General features: G+C 40.9%; 1 protein-coding gene across 6 annotated transcripts in view; it reads right to left on the bottom strand.

The window, feature by feature from the left end:
- Nucleotides 1-21,913, bottom strand: part of nbeab (neurobeachin b) — a 280,354-nt gene that overhangs the window by 177,901 nt on the left and 80,540 nt on the right. For all 6 annotated transcript variants that reach the window (XM_028573291.1, XM_028573290.1, XM_028573293.1 and 3 more), the window contains 7 exons: nt 17,515-17,746; nt 15,282-15,382; nt 14,914-15,009; nt 10,214-10,335; nt 6,117-6,243; nt 2,389-2,508; nt 475-621 (listed from right to left, as the gene is read on the bottom strand). In XM_028573291.1, coding sequence (XP_028429092.1) covers nt 475-621; nt 2,389-2,508; nt 6,117-6,243; nt 10,214-10,335; nt 14,914-15,009; nt 15,282-15,382; nt 17,515-17,746 — 945 coding nt within the window. The remainder of the gene's footprint in view (nt 1-474; nt 622-2,388; nt 2,509-6,116; nt 6,244-10,213; nt 10,336-14,913; nt 15,010-15,281; nt 15,383-17,514; nt 17,747-21,913) is intronic.

Raw genomic sequence — 21,913 nt, 5'->3', positions numbered from 1 at the left:
CTCTGAATATGAGAATAAGCTAAGGGGATTGAGTGGAATATTTGGGTGTAGAGAGGAAATAAAATAAATAAAACTATAATCTAAATTAAAAAAAAGTACACACCAAATATTTTGTCCCCATGTGATTCCCAGCTGAATCCCCTTCTGGGTAGGTCAGCATCTTTCTATTTATTCACAATCGTTTGGTCTTTGTAAAGAAGCTTGGGAGTGCTACACCTGCTGCAGCTGATATAAGTCGGCTCAGGACTCCATCCCCTCAGAGGGCCTGCTGCTTCCCTCGGTGTATTGTGCTATTATTTCCCCGAAGTAGGTAATTTATGCAGCCGTTTATGTGGGAGGAAAAGCATCTCTCCCAGGATGGAGACACATGGCAAAGGAACTGTGGCAGGGCAGCACTGGGCATTGATTATACAGATTGATAGGTGATGCAGACTGCTAAAATGTAATCTAATTTAGTCACCCTCAAGTACGTACCTTATAGCCTGGTCCTAGCTGATGAATTGCAAATATCTGCGCGGGATTAAGGGCTTCACTGAACACGTAGACGGCTCCTAGCTGGCCGCAGAACACTCTGTTTGCATCTGCTGTCTCCGAGGACCCGAGGAAGCACTTATCATAACTCTACAAGGAGGACACAGAAAGAAAAGGCGACATCATTTTATGCTTCAGGAGTGAAATATCCAAATTCACACAGCTGAATTAGCCAGAGAGCAAAAAGTAAAAAGTACAACATTTGATTGCACAAATGTGCTATATTTTCCTCCTAGAAATTCTATTGTCAATATAATCATCCACAACAACATCTCCTTCTGTGTTTCGTTCAGTGTCAACCTAGACAAGTCCCTATCAGAAGGAGGAAGACAATGTCCCTGATTTACAAAGATAGGAAACCTCAATATAACCTCTGGGACAGAAAGAATATGTGCTGTGATTGTAATCAGGATCAAACTGAAGGATAGCTTACAACAACAGCAGCTAATTAACAACTCACCAAACAGTACTGGGGGGGAAACACATTGTTTACAGGCAATTTAAAATCTTGATCAAGTTTGTCTTATATGTAACCCTGTTAGAAAAGCCCATAACAACCTGATTTGTGTGAAGTGATATTAAAACTTTCTATACAAAATATACCTTATACCTTATCACACATTGTTACCAAGACTTCAAGCTGCAATCCTAATGGAAAGAGCAGAAGGATGGCAGTAATCTATATGTTTGTTTTAGCAAAGCACAGTTATATGATAGAAAATCTACAAAATTAAGAACATTTAGGTGTAATTAATATGAAGTAGAGAATATCTTTCTCTACTTGATAAGTAGTAGTATCAAGAAGAGAAAGAAAAGATGAAGAGAAACAAAATAATATAGTTAATACAAATGGCTTTTTTCCATTCATTTATGTGTTACAAGACACTCATCACATGTAGCATCACTTTTAGTTGTCAGCTTACAATATTTTCTATGCAGATCAGTTATGTGACTTTACTCTCCATGGCGTATGAGAAAACAGCAGCCCTTGTTTAAATAATCTGCATGGAGGGCAATGTTAGATGCAAAGGTGTAGTATGTTGCCTTACATGGTACTTTGATGTGGTGGTGTGATTTGCTTTTGCCACCTCATTCAATACATTTTTACACGTCCGTCGGTTGAAATAAAATAATCTAAACGATTCCGTTGCCGTGCTATGATTTTTAGTGTCTTTGTGATGCAACTGTTTCTGCAGCCATTGCAGTACATTTCGTTTCAGGTGTGGGAACATTTCTCCACAAAAAAAGCTCTACTTAATGTGGTGGAATATTTCATGAACCACACTTAAATCACATCCTGTCATTTGTGCAATCTTCCCTTGAATACAGCTACAGTGTGAAGCACACCTTTGGAAATGTGCCTCATCTCTGCAAGTGCAAATTGCTTTTTAAATCTGTGTTATGTGTAAAAGCAGGTTTTCATTTTGGCTTAGTCATTCAAACATGCAATATCATATAATGTCAGTCATACATTTTAAATGAGATCGGACTCATGGCATTTACAATCTCTGTACACATATCTACAGTAGCTTCTGAGATTTAGCCATTTTTCACTCTATGCATAAATCTGTTCTCCAAATGTTTGATATTCCATCTTTCACCTTCTACTGGAGAGCAACTCTGTGAAGGATGGAGATTTAAATTAAGACTGCCAGCCATATATCTGACTGAAATCCATGTTGATGTGGTAAAACTCATTTTGCCCGATGAGCGCTATTGAAGACGTATGATTGTCGCAATTTACAGCCATGTGAGACATTAATGTGGCAGCCTCAGTCAGTCCTGTGCCAATAAACATCAAAACCAGGGAGAAAAAGCTGACAATGGTGAGGAGGAGTAAAAAACAAGAGCGCTTACATCATTTGTGTTGACGTGCCATGCCATGTCTCCGTAAGAAACCAGCTGTCCGTTAACATAGCATCTGATTTCGCTGTTCCTCCAGCGGCTGTAGATGTGAACTATACTGATCATGTACCACTGAGGGGGAGAAGAGAGTCAGATAGAAACAGATTTAATAAGGGAGCTACAGAACAGGTCACTCACTAAGTGGGCCATTATCATTCTTTTGTAAGAGTGTGTCTTTACACTTCATTTGATTACACTTAACTAAAACTACAATTGAGTTTGGTTGATAGAGCCACATCATCATCATCATTTCCGGTCTCCCATTCATTTCTTTAAAAACGGAGGAATTCAGATAAGGTTCCTAGAAAGCCAGTTGTGAGGTTTGCTTTGTGATGTTCGGGAATCTGCAGTGGAACATTGTGAATAATAGATCAGAGGAAAGGCTGAGAGGAGGCAAGACAAGTCATCCCTGCACAGAGGCATGTTAGACACTGGCTCTAGTTATTCAGGGATGAAACACTAACTAACTATTACTAGTGAAGTCTACGGCTAGAGAGGTGACATTATAAGGTGTCATGTCAAGTGGGTACAAAAGTCACATTTAAGAACCCATAAAAAGATACACTTATCGCTCAAAAACTGTGTGGTAAGAGAGGGACACAGGAAGGGACTTCTACTTTCATATTTCTCAGAAACTGCAAGCCCTAAACTGTGACTGATTTGTCCTCAGGTGGCTTTAAGAATTGCCGAATCAAACATAATCCATTATAATAACTTAGACGTTTCATCAAAGGCAACCATTCATATTTCATATTTTCATATTTATTTATTGTACGAGGAATACCTCTTGAGATGTGTCATCTCATTTTCGAGAGGGTCCTCGGTAGGACTGGACAGTACAGAAGACAAGACACTGCAGTACAACATACACATTCACTCACATACCAGCTCCCCCCCATATCCCAAAGATGTTACCCTATTCCAACATTAAAAAGAAAATGATGTTATGCATAGGTATTTGTTTCAGAGTTAAATGTTTGTCAATAGCTCTCTCCTAAGTCTGAATTCATTTTGTATGTACACTTTTCATATCTTACCATCTGTATGTCCCACTCACCAAGTCATTCAAGTGGAACATATCTGAAGTACTGTATATATAGCAATCTAAGCTTAAATTGCTTTGCTCATAATTGCTAATGCAGAAACTGTAGATGTATGATGCATTATTTATTCACTTGAGCATTAATAACTACACTTTGTAGCTGCATTTCATTTCTTCAAGTTGTTCGTTTCTATCCACGGAGTTATCTAACATCCTGTGTTGTTGATGCAGCAGTTGTAGCACTGACGTCAGTCCTATTGATAGAACAATAAAGATGTTTCTTCACACAGATCATTTTTCACCTCTTTGAATTATAAAGTTGAAAACCTTCAGGATTCTGCCTTCGATACTTGAATAAACATAAAGAAACACTACATTATATTGTTGCAAGGAACCATTGTGTGCCGGACTGCTACAGACAATAAAGTGGGGTCTTGTCAAAGAGGTGATGCAGACTAGAGGCCCCTGCGTGGCGCAGCGCAAAGCCCAACCCAAGTGTCTTTGCTATTTTCAGACCCATGGGCGTGCTGGTCTTACAGGGAGGTGTGTTCAGGTGCATTCTTGGTGTATTGCTATCTTGAGGCAGTGGGAAGTGATCGCACCATTGACCAACAAAAACCTGGTCTAAAGTCAATAACGCAGCATTTCATTGTTATTTTAACAGAGCATTAGTAAAATGCGCCTAGGCTCGTGTACACTATGCTTGTTACACACACACAGGGAAGCGCAGCAGCACACAAACATGCAAAAGATTACAAAGAAAAATATTACGGTGCAAATCCTCCATCATAATAGCAATGCTCCAAGGTCCAGGCTTTTAAACGGAATGGGAGATTATCTCTGATTGGTTTATTGCATGTTACGCCCAAAACACACCTCTGATTAATGAAGACACTAAGTACAACCCTTTAGAACCATGCGCCCGGTGCACAGACCTTTTTTTCCTGCGGTCAAACTAGCAAATGTGAATTTGGACACGCCCTAAACACACCTGCGCCAGGCGCTTCACGCCGTGCACTTAGATCGTTAAAATAGTGCCCTAAAGGTCAACTAAACTACACTTTGATATTAAAAACTAATTACACAAATTACATTATAGCTATACAAGGGGCTGTTCATTCTAAAATTACGTGTACTCGACAACAAACAAACAAATACCCTAGGGTTCTCTTCACATCAGCATCAGAAGCATCAACAAGCCACGCTCTCATAAACATAAACAGCTGCTCAGAATGGTCCGCAGCTCACAGCCATTCAGAGTTTCTCAGCTCTCAATAACTTTTATTTTAAAGACTTTATGGGGACAATGTATTGTCTTAAGTAATTTGACTTTTCTCTGTTATCAGAAAACACATAAAAGAAAGGTAAGATATAAATAAATAGATCTGCCTGTTCACAACTCTGGAGCTGCAGACTGCGATAGTATATTGATGCAATCTGGCAACACAAAACAGAGTAAAAAAATCAAGACTGGCACAACCACATCGGCAGGCAATAGGTGGTCCATGTCTTCTGTGACTGTGTGCCCACTGTCAGTCTGACCCACGCAGGGCACTGTGAGCAGTCTAATGGAATAACAGCCGTCTCACACACAAACATAAGGACACTTACTGAGGCTGAGGGGAAGAGTGCAAGCTGCCCGCAGGTAATTTAGAACAACACTTATCCGCAGATGTCTGAACCCAAAATCAATTAAAAACTTAATTCAACATGTTTTATCTTCTAAGAGCTTCTCCAAAACGATACCTGCACTGTGGCGGTAGGAATGAGAGGAATGCTTGTTCCCAGGTGTTCTGTGAAGGCTGTAATTGTTTGACACATGCTTTGAGCCGGATTTCCTTCTCCGCAGGGGCCGCTACACTACTCTAACATTCCATGCTAGATTAAGTTTAATTTTCTCATCTACATTTACATCCAATTACACCTGTAAGACTCCTCTGGGAGTCGTAAACACTTCAGGTGTATGTGTTGACATACAACTTTGTAATGCCAGTGAAAGAACTATTAAAAATTACAGGGTGTTTGAAAACTTTCCTCTTAGCTCAGGCCACACTGATGCGCACTTATGGCATAAGTGGTTGGTATTATGCAATATATGTTCAGATGGGGTTCATGAAATGGGGGTCATAGTAGCTCAGTCCGTAGGGGCTTGGGAACCGGAGGATCGCCGGTTCAAGTCCCTGTGCAGGACTAAGTACGGAGTGTGGACTGGTAGCTGGAGAGGTGCCAGTTCACCTACTGGGCACTGCCAACCCCCAACTGCTCGGGGTGCCTGTCATGGGCAGACCCCTAACTCTGACATGTCTCCATTAGTGCATGTATACATCCGGGGCGTGTGTGGAATGTGTGGAATAACTAACAACAGAGTAAAAACAAATATATATATATATATATATATATATATATATATATATATATATATATATATATATATATATATATATATATATTAATTTCCCCTCGCGGGATCAATAAAGTATGTCTTAATCTTAATATGTGCCTTACGTATACTACTAAGTAGCTACTGAGCATGTCTTGAGGGTCCGCTGTTTGAATTCAAATAGCTTTGGTTTGAATAACATAATCATATGTGGTATAACAGCTGAAACACATGATTAAAACCCAAAGCTGCTCTTACCTTCCTGGGCTGAAAATCATACTTCACACAGTGCTGGAAACCTTTTCCTTTGGACTTGAGTGATGTCACGATCAAGCAGTTACCAACAAAATGTGCAGAGTAGCCAATGCCCTTGCTGGTCCGATAGCTGTGAACAGAAACACACAGTATATATCATGAGCTGCAAGGTTAACAGGTTAAACCTAACTCATGTGTCAACAAGCAGGGTACAATATATTTCAACCCAACTGAGCTTGGAAGGTTTCTGACTACCAAGTTATGCAGTGTGACTATTATTAAGTTATTAAGTATTTTAGATATTAAGAATGTCTTTGGAAGTTTCCTCCTTAACATAACTGAAGTGAATGCTTCCTTCTGCATAATGAGATTGGGGCCAACATCATTTTTAAATTCCTCGCGCTATGCAGACACAAAGCAATTTGCAGGAGTAATTGACAGGTAGTTCTTACGATTCTTATGAGAATTATGATAATATGCTTAACCAGCTAGAACAGGGAAACACCCCAGGTGAGAGCTACTGCAAATTGTGCAAGCATGGTAACAACTACAAAGATGAAAATACCACAAAAACCCTTAGTTGATGAGGCACACTTCATAGATGCTCCCAGGGTCTAATCCCTCTCCTCTAATCTTCTTGACTCCACAGATAAAAGATTTATAAGGTCAGCAGTGAGGAAATGCCACCTGTATACAACACGAGCCCAGCCTATGTTTGCCACACACACAAACAACCTTGCAATACTAATCTAAAAGATTAGAGAACAAGCCCTAAACTGTGACTGATTTCTCCTCAGGTGGCTTTAAGAATTGCAGAATCAAACATAATCCATTATAATAACTTAAGACATTTCATCAAAGGCAACTATTCCAACATTAAAAAAGAAAATGATGTTATACATAGGTATTTGTTTCAGAGTTAAGCTCTCTCCTAAAGCTTGATTTATGGTCCTGCGGAGGCTCCTCGCCGAGCTCTCGCCGTAGCCTACGTAAGTGGCCTGATGTTTATACTTTTGTGCTGAAGTGTGCGTCGAGCTGGCATATGTGTGTGTGTGTGTGTGTGTGTGTGTGTGTGTGTGTGTGTGGGGGTGGGTGATAGAGCTTCGGAGCGAGTAGTGACTCTAGAGTCCTAGTGAGGGACCCAAAGTGTCTCCTCTGTTCTTTCTGACCACGGTGTGAGATCTGGAGCAGGAGAAGTTAACCCTCTCCTTGATCTCATGTTGTTTATGGAGAAAGAGAACCAGGAAATGAGCCGTGGGGGAAATGCAACGCTACCAAGCCACGGCCAAGTGTCGTGCGTCACTGCGAAGTGTGGTTACATTTTTTGAGAGATGCACGTCAGGCTACGGGCAGGGTCCCGCGTAGGGTCCGGCGTAGGGTCCGGCATTGATGCAGAGGGGTCTGCGGGGGTACGCCGTCAATTCGACGCAGAAGCATAAAACGGCCTATAGTCTGAATTCATTTTGTATGCAATAAACCCTTTTCATATCTTACCGTCTGTATGTCCCACTCACCAAGTCATTCAAGTGGAACATGTATGAAGTACTGTATATATAGCAATCTAAGCTTTAATTGCTTTGCTCATAATTGCTAATGCAGAAACTGTAGATGTATTATTTATTCACTTGAGCATTAATAACTACACTTTGTAGCTGCATTTCGTTTCTTCAAGTTGTTCGTTTCTATCCACGGAGTTATCTAACATCCTGTGTTGTTGATGCAGCAGTTGTAGCACTGACGTCAGTCCTATTGATAGAACAATAAAGATGTTTCTTCACACAGATCATTTTTCACCTCTTTGAATTATAAAGTTGAAAACCTTCAGGATTCTGCCTTTGATACTTGAATAAACATAAAGAAACACTACATTATATTGTTGCAGGGAACCATTGTGTGCTGGACTGCTACAGACAATAAAGTGGGGTCTTGTCAAAGAGGTGATGCAGACTAAATGTCAATTAAACTACATTTTCTAGTGCATCCTTTTCACCGACGACATGTCCTCACTACAGTCCCCCTATCTTCAGGTCTATAGCAGTAGACCATCTTCAAAGCCCCACACCTCCACCACCCATTGGGATCATCTAAAACAAACAGACCGCTTTGACAAGGCAGATGAGGAGAGCATGGTGCATGCAGGGCCGGAGGCATACAGAGCCCCACACCTAGCTACCACTGAGCCAGCCAAGACGCTCCAGTGGACAAGCCTGCTTGTGATTACACATCAGGTAGAGCCGCCACCTTGTTCCGCTTCTGAAGATACAATTCTTTTTTGATGTTGTCTACACGCCGTGCCACTGAGCGATGAGGCTCTCGGAGTGACGTATAAAAAACGGATTAGCTTGGCATATCTCAGCGTTTTTGTGACTCTGTCAGTAAGGAATTGTTGCATGAATGGCAACAAGTTAGCTTAGGCAGACAGTTCTTTTTCTTTTTGATGTTACACATCAGAGAAACGCAGAACATGTCCTTCCAAGATAAGTAGATGTTTGCATTCAAACTGTGTGATGAAGCAATGGCAGCCAGCAGGCGATTCAGTGGAACTAACTGTTATCTCTGACCAATTAGTGTAAACAGTTAGCCTGGTTAACACCAGGCCCTTCTCAGCTGTAACTGAGAGTTGGTCTGGGGAAGGTTCATTGACAGTTTATTTCCAAAGGGGCGTCACCAACGGACGCCGCTCAAATGCCTCTGGGCTCATTGGATAGTCCTTCAACCAATCAGACCAACGATCCAGGTGACGCTTTTCACATCGAATATCCAACTAAAAAAAGATTTGATTTTGGTTTTTGCTGTCGTCCCTCCACGCCCTACTTTTTCCTTGCAGGTGTTGCATATTGCAAACTTGTTATCTTCTGCACACACGCTGAAGAATCCCCAAACAGCTGACATGTTGCAGATTAATACAAGAGGCTCCCTACATGTGCAAGAATAGCGCGGACACGCGCTTCACACCGCAAGCGGTACCCACACACGGCGGAGAAGTTGAGAGAAAGGAAAAAGAGACTGTGTCTCTGTCCGTGTGTGCGTGCGTCCTTGAGAACTGTAACTCGTATAACTTATGTTGTCAGTTAATTGTAGCATTGACCGGCATGAAATCGGCATATGTCAGACTGACCTGCCGGTCGCTGGTCATGGTAGCCATCATGTTGAATGTAAACAAAAAGCTGCTCGCCGTCGCTGCGCTATCCTCGTCGCGTAAAGCCCGCATCAATGGTTGTGATTGGTGCCTCAATTTTGAGGACATTGGAAATGGGTTTGAATGGGCTCTTCGCCAGACTGACTTGCAGAGCAAATCTCAAATTTGCCGGTAGTTCGTCACGGTTTACCCAGGCTAGTAAACAGTCTTCTCTGTCAGCCAAAATCTACCTTTTCATCTTTATTATCCACTTTCTCTTCCATTGCGTTCCACAACTCTTTTATATGTCCCATTGTATTCAGTGATTTTCTCCCAAAGCTGCTCTAATGAACAGAAAGAGCGACAGCTGCATATCACTGCACTTTTGGATTAAGGATTTTAGCACTAATTACCCACAAGCTTTTGCAAAAGCTGGTATGTGGGCCTTGTGTGGCAAATCTAAATTAATACCTCCACAGTGCCTCCCACTGCAGCAGTCTACCTCTGTAACAGCCAGTGCCTGTCGCCGTAGTTCATGCTTCCATGGGTTTTAATCTCAATAATCTCACCTAATTCCCCTCTTTCTCCATTATAACTCCTGAAAAAAAGAAAATGAGCCCATTTCATAAAACCACATTACGTAAGTGTTGCCACTGTGTGGGGAGAAAAAAAAAGTGTCTGTAAAACGAGTTTAACCTTGAAAAACAAGTTGCAGTCTTAATCAGGTTGGATGGAGAAAATAAGTGTAGGTCACAGAGCATCAGACAGCATATTGCTTTGTCAATAAAGCTGCTGGTAGCTTTATGCGCCTCTGCAGAGAGGGAGTGATTCCTAATACAAAGCTAAAGCAATTAGATTGATGAAAAACAGGAAAGTGTAATTTTCTTCTCTCTGATGTCATAATGTGGATTTACAGCACCCCTGTGAGCATATCCAGGACACAGGAAACATGGAGCATGCATGTATGTACTTGTTTACTCACCAGTAGAGATATGGTTTGTCCTTGTCAACGTTGATGTTATTCAAGGGATCCATCCGGAACCAGGTGTTAAATGTAAACCCATTCTGATAAGGCCACTTGGCAATAGGAGGTAAAGCAATGGCCTGGGACAAAACACAAGAGGGTGGAAATTATGCATTAGGAGAGACAATTGTTTAAAGGTCCCATGACATGGTGCTCTTTCGATGCTTTTATATAGGCCTTAGTGGTCCCCTAATACTGTATCTGAAGTCTCTTTTATATAGGCCTTAGTGGTCCCCTAATACTGTATCTGAAGTCTCTTTTATATAGACCTTAGTGGTCCCCTAATACTGTATCTGAAGTCTCTTTTATATAGACCTTAGTGGTCCCCTAATACTGTATCTGAAGTCTCTTTTATATAGACCTTAGTGGTCCCCTAATACTGTATCTGAAGTCTCTTTTATATAGGCCTTAGTGGTCCCCTAATACTGTATCTGAAGTCTCTTTTTATAGACCTTAGTGGTCCCCTAATACTGTATCTGAAGTCTCTTTTATATAGGCCTTAGTGGTCCCCTAATACTGTATCTGAAGTCTCTTTTATATAGGCCTTAGTGGTTCCCTAATACTGTATCTGAAGTCTCTTTTATATAGACCTTAGTGGTCCCCTAATACTGTATCTGAAGTCTCTTTTATATAGGCCTTAGTGGTTCCCTAATACTGTATCTGAAGTCTCTTTTATATAGACCTTAGTGGTCCCCTAATACTGTATCTGAAGTCTCTTTTATATAGGCCTTAGTGGTCCCCTAATACTGTATCTGAAGTCTCTTTTATATAGGCCTTAGTGGTTCCCTAATACTGTATCTGAAGTCTCTTTTATATAGACCTTAGTGGTCCCCTAATACTGTATCTGAAGTCTCTTTTATATAGGCCTTAGTGGTTCCCTAATACTGTATCTGAAGTCTCTTTTATATAGGCCTTAGTGGTCCTGTGAAAAGGTAGAGCCCCTCATTTTCCCCAACTCACCTGACATTCCCCACAACATTTAAACTGACTCCTTTTTCTACACGTACAAACGTGCTTACAAGCACACACACATGTAATTGCGAATATTTGTAACTACACGCGGTGCCGGCAACCGCAGCGTGGTTCATTCATGCGCAATCTTTATTTACACAACTTTCAGTTACTTACCAAACAGCTGTAAACCAGATAGCAAAATACGTGGTACCTGTCGATTCTACTCCATAACACATTTCTTTCTGTTAATCCATACATTGTGCACGCAAACACCAACATTACACTGATAGCACCTACTTTCAGTTCCTGGTCCCCCATCAATTTGTTTCCCCAAGGGAACACGAGCCCCATGACAATGGCTATTTTATTCCCTGTTTGGGGACAGGGGAAAATGTTGATTTGAGCGGGGAGGGAAGCTTTTGTTGCAATACACCATGGGTGGTGGTGTTGCAGGTTGATTATTCTTAATTATAGTCGGGAAAGAATAATGGTATTAGTAGAACTGAAATGTATGGTGAACTATATCTCAATGTATGTGTTTAATGTTAGAATACCTGCTGAATCACTCTATAGAACAATACACCCTGTCACATTGGTTTCAACCAATCATCTTAATTGAAGGGTTTATTTAAAGCGTGGGTTTCTTTGCCTCGTAGAAGAGTGTGGATAGTGGCAACTTGCTGACAGGTTGTGCAGGGAATTATTGAGAGTTTTTTTTGTGGTTGTGTTCTATTTAAATTGAGAGACCCTTTTTTGGAAGTTCTTTTTGTAGAGTGCTGGATGACATGTTTTTGTTAGCACTTAAATAAATCTGCTCTTTTCACTGCAATCCATGTTTGCTGTCGCCTGTGTCTGCACCCCATCACCACCCCTTCTCAGTGTGTCCTTGTCGCTACCATCCTGTGTGGACTTGGGCGGGGGGGACCCATTTTTCACAGGTCCCCTAACACTGTATCTGAAGTCTCTTTTATATAGGCCTTAGTGGTCCCCTAATACTGTATCTGAAGTCTCTTTTATATAGACCTTAGTCGTCCCCTAATACTGTATCTGAAGTCTCTCTTATATAGACCTTAGTGGTCCCCTAATACTGTATCTGAAGTCTCTTTTATATAGACCTTAGTGGTCCCCTAATACTGTATCTGAAGTCTCTTTTATATAGACCTTAGTGGTCCCCTAATACTGTATCTAAAGTGTCTCTTATATAGACCTTAGTGGTCCCCTAATACTATATTTGAAGTCTCTTTTATATAGGCCTTAGTGGTCCCCTAATACTGTATCTGAAGTATCTTTTATATAGACCTTAGTGGTCCCCTAATACTGTATCTGAAGTCTCTTTTATATAGGCCTTAGAGGTCCCCTAATACTGTATCTGAAGTCTCTTTTATATAGACCTTAGTGGTCCCCTAATACTGTATCTGAAGTCTCTTTTATATAGACCTTAGTGGTCCCCTAATACTGTATCTAAAGTGTCTCTTATATAGACCTTAGTGGTCCCCTAATACTGTATCTGAAGTCTCTTTTATATAGGCCTTAGTGGTCCCCTAATACTGTATCTGAAGTATCTTTTATATAGACCTTAGTGGTCCCCTAATACTGTATCTGAAGTCTCTTTTATATAGGCCTTAGAGGTCCCCTAATACTGTATCTGAAGTCTCTTTTATATAGACCTTAGTGGTCCCCTAATACTGTATCTGAAGTCTCTTTTATATAGGCCTTAGTGGTCCCCTAATACTGTACCTGAAGTCTCTTTTATATAGACCTTAGTGGTCCCCTAATACTGTATCTGAAGTCTCTTTTATATAGACCTTCGTGGTCCCCTAATACTGTATCTGAAGTTTCTTTCCCGAAATTCAGCCTTGGTGCAGAATTACAGCCACTAGAGCCAGTCCCACAATGACCTTTCCTTAAGGTGTAGACACATATAGCCGACGGCCGACCGTTGACAGAAAAGCCCGTCGATATGATCAGTCGCGGGGTGTGGCCTTGACCAACTGCCACTTTGCTCATTTGAAAGACATGATGTCTCTCTCTCATGGGTGCGCCAAATTCTCTGGGCGGGCAAAGCAGAGAAAGGGGAGGTAACCTTGCCTTATGACCTCATAAGGAGCAAGAATGTGTGTGTTCTAAAGAATTTATATCACTGAATAACAGGAACAGAAAACAGGAAATTGCTAAATATGCAGTGACCTCCAGAATGTTACTGGTTGACTGATCACATCATAATTCCTGCTCATGCTGAATATTTTATGATGGCAGTGTCCAGCTAACCTGACTCCACCAGATGGATCGCTTCGCATTTGCTCGGCATATCCATCTGGGAACTTTCCGTTGGAGAACTTTTGGGAAGGGGCAAAAATACTGGTTAGCTGATTGGATAAACCATCTGTCTAGACGGGCCAAATCAACCAATCAGATCAACGAAGCGTATGAAAATACAACCACAAGCCCCTGCTGCTGCAGGCAAAGCATAGCTCGTTAGCTCAGCAAGCCAGCAACATCGGTAAAGGATATTTGCCATTTGTGTAACGAGAATTTAGGAATAAAAAGGAACCATTTCAGGTTCCCGGTCCATATTGCAAAAGAAGGATCCAAGAGAAAAAAGCATTAGCAAGCAGCTAACAGAATTAGGGCTACCACTGGCTGAAAATACTGGTTAGCTGATTGGATAAACCATCTGTCTATCACCACCTAAACCCGCCTCAAAACCCACGCTGATTGGCCCAGTCGTTGGGCGAACGGCTCAAAATTTTCTCTATCTCAAGATGCCAGACTGATCTGCGAGTGGAAAACTGGAGCTCGCGAGATCAGGACGGGCTCACGAGGCTAGTGTCCAGCCTCTTTTAGTGAAAAATGACATTTAATGAAATCACTGTTATGACTCATTTACCTATTTGCTTTGGCATGATGAAAAGATGCAAAAGGTAATGAACAGTATGCTCCACTCTGTAACAAGAGTAATGTCCTGACACAGGATTCCCACCTCCCTCTAAATGGTTCCTCTGTCTTGGCTTTCTCTCAACATGTCAACTCCCAAGTGAAACTATCAGCAGCCCAAACTGCACTTATCTTATTCAGGGTTTTCCACACCATTAGGAGGCTTAGGCCTTAAGCCATTTTGGGCACCACCTAAGCCAAATGCATGTGAAATCAATGTGATCTTAGAAACTAACTAAATGGCTTTGTCCCTAGTGGACTTCTTTAGCAAGTTTATCTCTAAGCTTTTTAAATGTGTTATTTATTTATTATCTGCTCTAGTTTGCTCTGTTTTAGACACATATACAGGTGATAATAATACACAAATTGATTGAAAAATTTAACATTTTCTTAAGGGAAGACCCCTAAACCCCCCGCCAAATACATGCACCTAAGTCTTCCAAAAACGTAGGAAAAAGACTTAGTCACACTACGATGTCAATCTTTTTTACACAGGGTAGTCTACTCACATTTTAAATTTACAAATTACTTTGTAAAACCCAGCAGATATCAGAGGTAAATTTTTTGATACATGGATTTATTCCGATTTTTGTTGTTTGTTCACGTATGTAATCTTTGACATCCATTCTCGTACAGAGCAAGAGATTGATTGTTCTGTTAATTTGTGTGCGTTCATTATCAATTGTTCTACGCAGATGCAGGGCTTCATAAAAGTACACAAATACGTGCCATTTTAAAATTGATTGCAGAGTGGAAACGTGAAGGCTTACTGCTGCACTGCGACCAGGAAAGTTGAAGAAGGCATCTGGGCCGTGTCTCTGGGGCATCTGGTTCAGCACCGACAACATTTTGACTGCATGCTTCGGCTGCGCAGGTGGCAAAGATAAAAAAATAAATAAATAAAAAAGAGAGAGTAAAAGAGAGTAAAAACAAGACAGTCAAGGCTTTCTCTCTGAGTGTTTGGACTGCAGTCAATACACTGCCAATTACCTTGTTCACTCATTCTGCAGTTTGTCAATTACACAACAAGCCCTAAACAGATCAGTGTGACGGCTCTCTGGGGGCAACTCAAGTGACAGTGTCAAACCAAAACACACTTCTGTCCAACTCCCTGCGTTCAATCCCTGTTATCACTTACCCAGAGGCCTCCTTCCCCTCGTAGCATGCTGAAGAGCAATTTCAGTTCCTTCACTGTGATGCTGTAGCTGGCCAGCACTCCCAACATGTCCACCAGCAAGTCTTTAAAGGCAAGATAGCATGCATGCATCACCCCACACACACACACGCACGCACGCGCGCACACACACACACACACACACACACACACACACACACACACACACGCACACACACGCACACACGCGCACGCACACACACAAACAAGAGGAGAGAGATACAATCATCAAATGCAGCTGCATTTTACAGACATTATCATTCATCCACACTGCACAGGAGGTCCTCACTGTATTCATATGCATCAGCTCCTGAGATAATAGAAACAGTTTCGCTGTAGTTTAGCTTCATTCTCAGTTCATTGTCTGTGAAATTCCATTACATTTATCACAGAAGCACGTCCACCACAATTATACATGGAAACTGACTTGCAAACCAAAGTGATGTCTGAATGGTAAATTGTTTAACTTAGAGGCACAGTGACGCAGCTGGGACAACACATTCATTATTTAATTTCATCAGCTGAAACATCATTTATAAGTTGCACAAGGTATGGGTGCAATATGCACAGTATAAAAATATCAAAGTGACAATGGCTTCCACAGACAATCCCACAGTGACCCGATAGGGGCTTATTCCAGAAAGGTAAAAGTGAAAAACAGTAGTCCCTACAGACTGCAATGTGTTCATAGACAAAAGTTCAGGATGTAGGCCTAACTACACAGTGACAGCTATGCAGCAATTAACGTCTAGATAATTCCTAATCCCTAAATAAATGGTCATAACTAAATTTCATGGCAATGTGTGTAACATTTGTCAACAGAACATCATGAAGGTTTAGTATATCTACAGTAAAATATTCTGGATCCAATATGTAAAACTGTAACATTTCTGTAAAGACCTAAGTTACCTACTATGAATCATGAAGTAAAGAACAATTGTTGTAAATTCAATTATAATCAAAATTTACTTTGATGTGTCATTGGGACTTTTTTGCATGAATTGGCGTCTTAAAGAATTGTTTAAATTGATTCAATTATGACATGATGATGATTAAATAGTTTGACAATAAACCAAATTAAAAAAGCATGCTTCAAAGACTCCACACTTCATTAGTTCCATATTTTCAACATTTCAAAAATAAGTATTACATTTCACTGCTGCCTTCGTTCGCTGTTTTTGCGTTTGCATGCATCGAGACAACACAGACAATACTAGGAGGAAAATTAAATAGTTCTGAAAGTTTAAAGTTTCAAAAGTATGTTTTCTTTAATCATGTTATAGTAGACCTTTGGTGCATGGCTGTCCTAAGGTCCTGAAGCGCGAGGCTTACAGATTGAATATGGACTTTTTTCATCCAAATTCTATACAACAACTTTGCCAGACTATTGTAACTCAAAATGCAGATCCATTAAAATGCTCATATTATGCTCATTTTCAGGTTCATAATTGTATTTAGAAGTTATATCAGAATAGGTTTACATGGTTACATTTTCAGAAAACACAATTTTTTGTTGTACTGCACATAGCTGCAGCTCCTCTTTTCACCCTGTGTTCAGGTCTCTGTTTTAGCCAGAGTATGAGGGCGTGCCCTGACAGTACCTAGGTAAGGACTACTAGCCAGTCAGAAGCAGAGTATGAGGGCGTGCCCTGACAGTACCTAGGTAAGGACTACTAGCCAGTCAGAAGCAGAGTATGAGGGCGTGCCCTGACAGTACCTAGGTAAGGACTACTAGCCAGTCAGAAGCAGAGTATGAGGGCGTGCCACGCTAGCAACTAGGCGAGCATTATAACGTGTGTTCCAAAGTGACTACGTTTGTCTCTGAAGTAAAGGCTGGACTACAATAGAGCTGTTTGGAGCAGTTTGTGTGTTTTCTGTTCACAAACAGAAATATATACATACACAAACAGTGTTTCCCAAAGTCAAACAGTGTTTCCCAAAGACTTTGGGCTTTTTCACTTTGTAAACCTATAACATGCACAAAAAAGATATATAACACAATAAAGGAAAGGGAAAAAGCCAAAAAACATAAATATGAGCACTTTAAAAGATACAGACAGATGGTTTTATCCTGACTGAAAGCTAAAACCAAGAAGGCATAACCCATGTATACAGTACTTGCTGGACATAAACATGAAAACATAGATCTAAAAATGAACATACATGTACTGCTACTGCTGCTGAGCAATTCTCATACCTGCAATCATGTCGTCCACCGAGCTCATTTTGAGCAGCACCTGCTGGATGAGGCCCACCTCAGTGCTCGTTTGCAGGTTTCGAACACTCTTCCGAAGGATGGCGGTGAACATGCTCCAGATTTCAGCCTGGCAGGTGACGTCACAGTGCCCCAACAGCTCCACCATGCAGCCGATGCTTTCTGCATCCTGGATGATGAAGTTTGTCTCCAGATCAAACTCACCACCCACCAACTGCAGAACAAGATGGGACAGATAGATTGGATTTCTATGGCTTTCACGTGCCGTTTAAATCATATTCTGTTGATGTAATGCTCCAGCATGGAGCCACATTTAGATTCAACTAAACGTTCACACTGAGCACTGCACTTTCAATCCTGTACTTCATCAGGTTTTTTCTTTGAGGGGAAATTAGCCAAGAGGACCCTGTCAGATATTTTCCGGGTAACTACTCTGATGTTAAAGGGCTGGCCAGGACTTCTAAAAGGTTTTCTGTTTAACACATTTTATTGATTTTTGCCAGTAAAAAGACAATTCTGAACAAAAAGCAGTTCAAATCTTGGCCGTACAAAAGTTCAGTACAAGTGGTATAGAACAGCAATAATCAAAACACCCACCACACCCTCATCCAATCCGTTCATCCCAACCTCAACCCCATCCATCCCAAACCCTACAGTCTGTCCTAAGAAATAGTCACACTATAGTAAAGTATGTTACTATAAAGTAAATACCTATAAACATAAACACAGTAAAAAAAAATAAAAAATACATACCCAAAAAATAAATAAATGCAAAATCACAGGGGAGTCTTCTAAAAGGTTTTGACGAGTAATTTAAACACCCATGAAAATAAAACAGCCGGGCATTCAATTAAAAGAGGAGGGGAAGTCCCTATAGCTCTTTTTGAGTACCAAACGATAATCACTATTAAGAAAACAGCAATCGATAATCCAGTTTTTCAAGTTCAACAACCATGAAATTAGCCCTATAAAGAAGTGCATGGTATATATGGAGAGCACTGACAACAACTTGCTGGTGGGCATCAAAGCAAGCAGGTGGAAAATGGGTCTAGATACCGACTGCACATTACTGTGATTGACAGGTAATGGCCAAGTGAAATCAAAAGCAGCCTAAAGTAGAGGAAAGAGACTACTGTAGTCCATGGAGGCTTCGAGCCTAACTTCAATCATCCTCAGATCTTGGGGCAATTACATTGCAATGATGTGTGTCACTGGACAGCCTGGATTTAAAGATTGGAGAGACAGTCTTTCCTCAGAGTGCAGTTGTTGTGCAGATAAAAACAAAGTAACTCCACATACAGTAAGCTAGGTTTTATGCTCTCTCAGGTATAACGTGCAGGTGAAAACTTAGAGAAAGTTTTATGAGATATTATGAACTTAAAACTAATTTATAGAATTAAATCTTGTCCAGCACAGTTGTGCTACATTTATTTTAGCCTCTACCTTCAACTGTTGTTGCAGCTGTGTAGATCCTAGCAGTAAGTGATAGATTTCAGCGACTTACAGTGGCAGTTTATTCTGGAAAAATGACTAAGCGATTGCCTACATATTTTTAGAACCATCTCCAAAGCTGGCATTCAGACATCTTCATCAATAAGCACAGAGATCAGTGAGGCACTGACAATAACCGGAATTTCACAGCTTGAAAACTCATGGGCTGGGGGAAGTATGCAGTCTGAGTCAGCTCACTGGCCAAAATCTGCAGACAGCTTCTATAAAGCAGAGCAAGCTGCACAACGTCTGTCATCTAAATATAGTCGCTAATAGTTATGGCAAACTAACAGACTGGTGGAAAGTTTCTTATCAGTATGCAGACAACTCCTCCGGCCACCTGCCTAATGCCGCCATGCATGTCCTGCTGCAGAAAGCCAAACACAATAAAGCAACATTCTGTTGCTTCATCCTTCTGTCGGGTAAAACATGTTGCATCTGGTGGCCAAGTCTAATTGGGCAGCGAGTATTACATTTAGCAGTTTGGCACCAGAACTCTGATCACGCCCAAAAGATCTGGTCTGTTATATAAAGGAATATCTACACACACAAATCGGACATTATAGCACATTTAGCTACAACTGCTGAAGTGAATGTGGGGCACAAAACATACTATCAAATAATGTGTGTGGTGTGGCTGTACCTGGGGACACTCATATACAACAAACCAGATTCACAAGCAGCTAAATCAAACATAATTGGTATTATACTAACTAGGGCTGGGCGATATATCGATATTAAAAATATATCGATATATTTTTAAATGAGATATGGAATTAGACCATATCGCATATATCGATATAGTTCAAATGTGATCCTTGCTCCCATAGATATATACACAGATGTCGCCTTGAGGTTCTAAACATACGTCAAAACCGCCGCCATCTTGGAACAGAGGTCCGAAGCATTCAGATCAACGCTAAAGATGCCGGACTTTTGTACTGCTTAATTATGTTCGATAGAGGAAATGAAAAGAACAAACAGCAATGAATAACATTTAACAGGTGACAATGTGTTTTATGATTATGTATGCCGCCTTCAACCAGCAACCTGAGCTCCGGCGGCAGCGGGAGGCGGAGAGCTCCGTGGCCGGCCGCAGCGTCTCTTCCCCCGGGAAAAACACAGCTTTGCCTCGCTGCTGCGCCGGTCCCCGCTGATCCAAATCGGACCAGCCAAAGACAGAATGGTGATCGGTAGGATCTTACACGTAGTCCAGGACGACCTGTATGTCGATATCGGCGGAAAGTTCCACTAAGTTTGCCGGCGGCAGGCGGACGGAGAGAAGCTACAGCGGGGCAGCAGAGACCGTCTGCAGCTGCAGGATCTGGAGCTCAGTGCCCGTTAAAATGACATGTAACGCATAAATACATACAGAAATAAATAGTGGAGGAATGAGCCTGGACATTTCAGTCTGTTTTAAACTTCACCTTGAAGCAGAAACTCTTAGTTCAGAAGGGTGAAGTTTCCGTTTGGACTCAGATCTGTGAACCGATCATAATAAATATTCTTTGTATTAACACATTAATTAGTTTCTTTGTTTTGTAGTCGATAGTTCATCTTTTAGTTTACTTAAGTGGAAGCAGTATCAAGTGGAAGAATGGGACTATAAACCTAGGCTTACAGGCATGAGGCATTACATTTTGAACAAAGTAGATTATATTAATATCAAAAGCTTAATTGACCTTTGGAACGAATCACAAATATGGAGCTTTGATTTCAAAAAAGGTAGGCTACTCCTGTTATACAGTATTTAGGTTTACATTTTATTGTTATTTGAACAGCTGAGCATTTAATCATGAACCAGGTGAAGAAACCGGTTTATTATTTATTTGATTTTGCAACTGTCTCTATGAAACTACTTGTGACATGTCATATTTGATTTTGGCTTTGACTGAACATTTGCTCTCACTTTGCGGAAAAAAATATCGGGATATATATCGTATATCGATATTCAGCCAAAATATATCGGGATATGACTTTTGGTCCATATCGCCCAGCCCTAATACTAACCATATGAAAAACCTAATAACAGAGTCTATACAGCATTTGTTAAGCACCCTTCTGCTTTATGATCCTTTATGAATTTCAGTCAAGGTGCAAATGCCTCGCTTTTAAAGATGAATAAGTTTAACTCCCTTAAGTACAGCACTGAAGTGAAGAGAAAAAGTCAGGACAAAGACATCCACATCGGAGACTGCTGAAGACAGAAAGATTGTGTTTTTTTTCTTTCTTATAAAGAAGAGACTTTTTATAGATCCAGAGGCTGTCAAAGATTGTCCGTTTATTATCGTCAGGCAAAAGCCTCTTCTGTTGCAGCCATCATGACGCGTATCAGAAGCACGAGGTCTAGACTAAACCTTATCATTCTTCAATGCTATTGCAATAATCACACTATTCACAGGCCCGCCACAATCCTGAGAAGTGGTGTAATTGCAGATTCAGATTTGCAGAATTATTTTCACCCATTATGCTACAAGAGGTAAATAGAGACATGAAATCACTGATTACGCACTTCATATGTGGAGAGCAGAGCTTCTCTGAGACATACGAAAATTAAATCATTTCAGAGTTTGAATAGTTGAGTGATGTAAACCCCATAATTAATGTTGAGAAGTAAATGACCTAATTCTTTGTACAGGGGCAAACTGTTGCAGTCTGTTATGCATATTACAACAGTGAAAACAGAGTTGCTAAAAGTCATTATGCTCCAACAACATCCCAATACCAGTTCAATTCATTCTGCTCATATAGCTGCTTCAGTGGTTGGATTAAGGCTCTGACACACCAACCTGACGGCCGACCTTCGGCAAAAAAGCCAGTCGGACTGACTGCCTCTGGTATGTTCTGCGCATGTGCAAAACGTAATACGTCTCCATAACAGCAGGCGGCG

Source organism: Perca flavescens, chromosome 3 (assembly GCF_004354835.1).
Source record: "Perca flavescens isolate YP-PL-M2 chromosome 3, PFLA_1.0, whole genome shotgun sequence".
Classification (NCBI taxonomy): Eukaryota; Metazoa; Chordata; class Actinopteri; order Perciformes; family Percidae; genus Perca; species Perca flavescens.
This window is presented reverse-complemented; position numbering and strand designations above follow the sequence as displayed.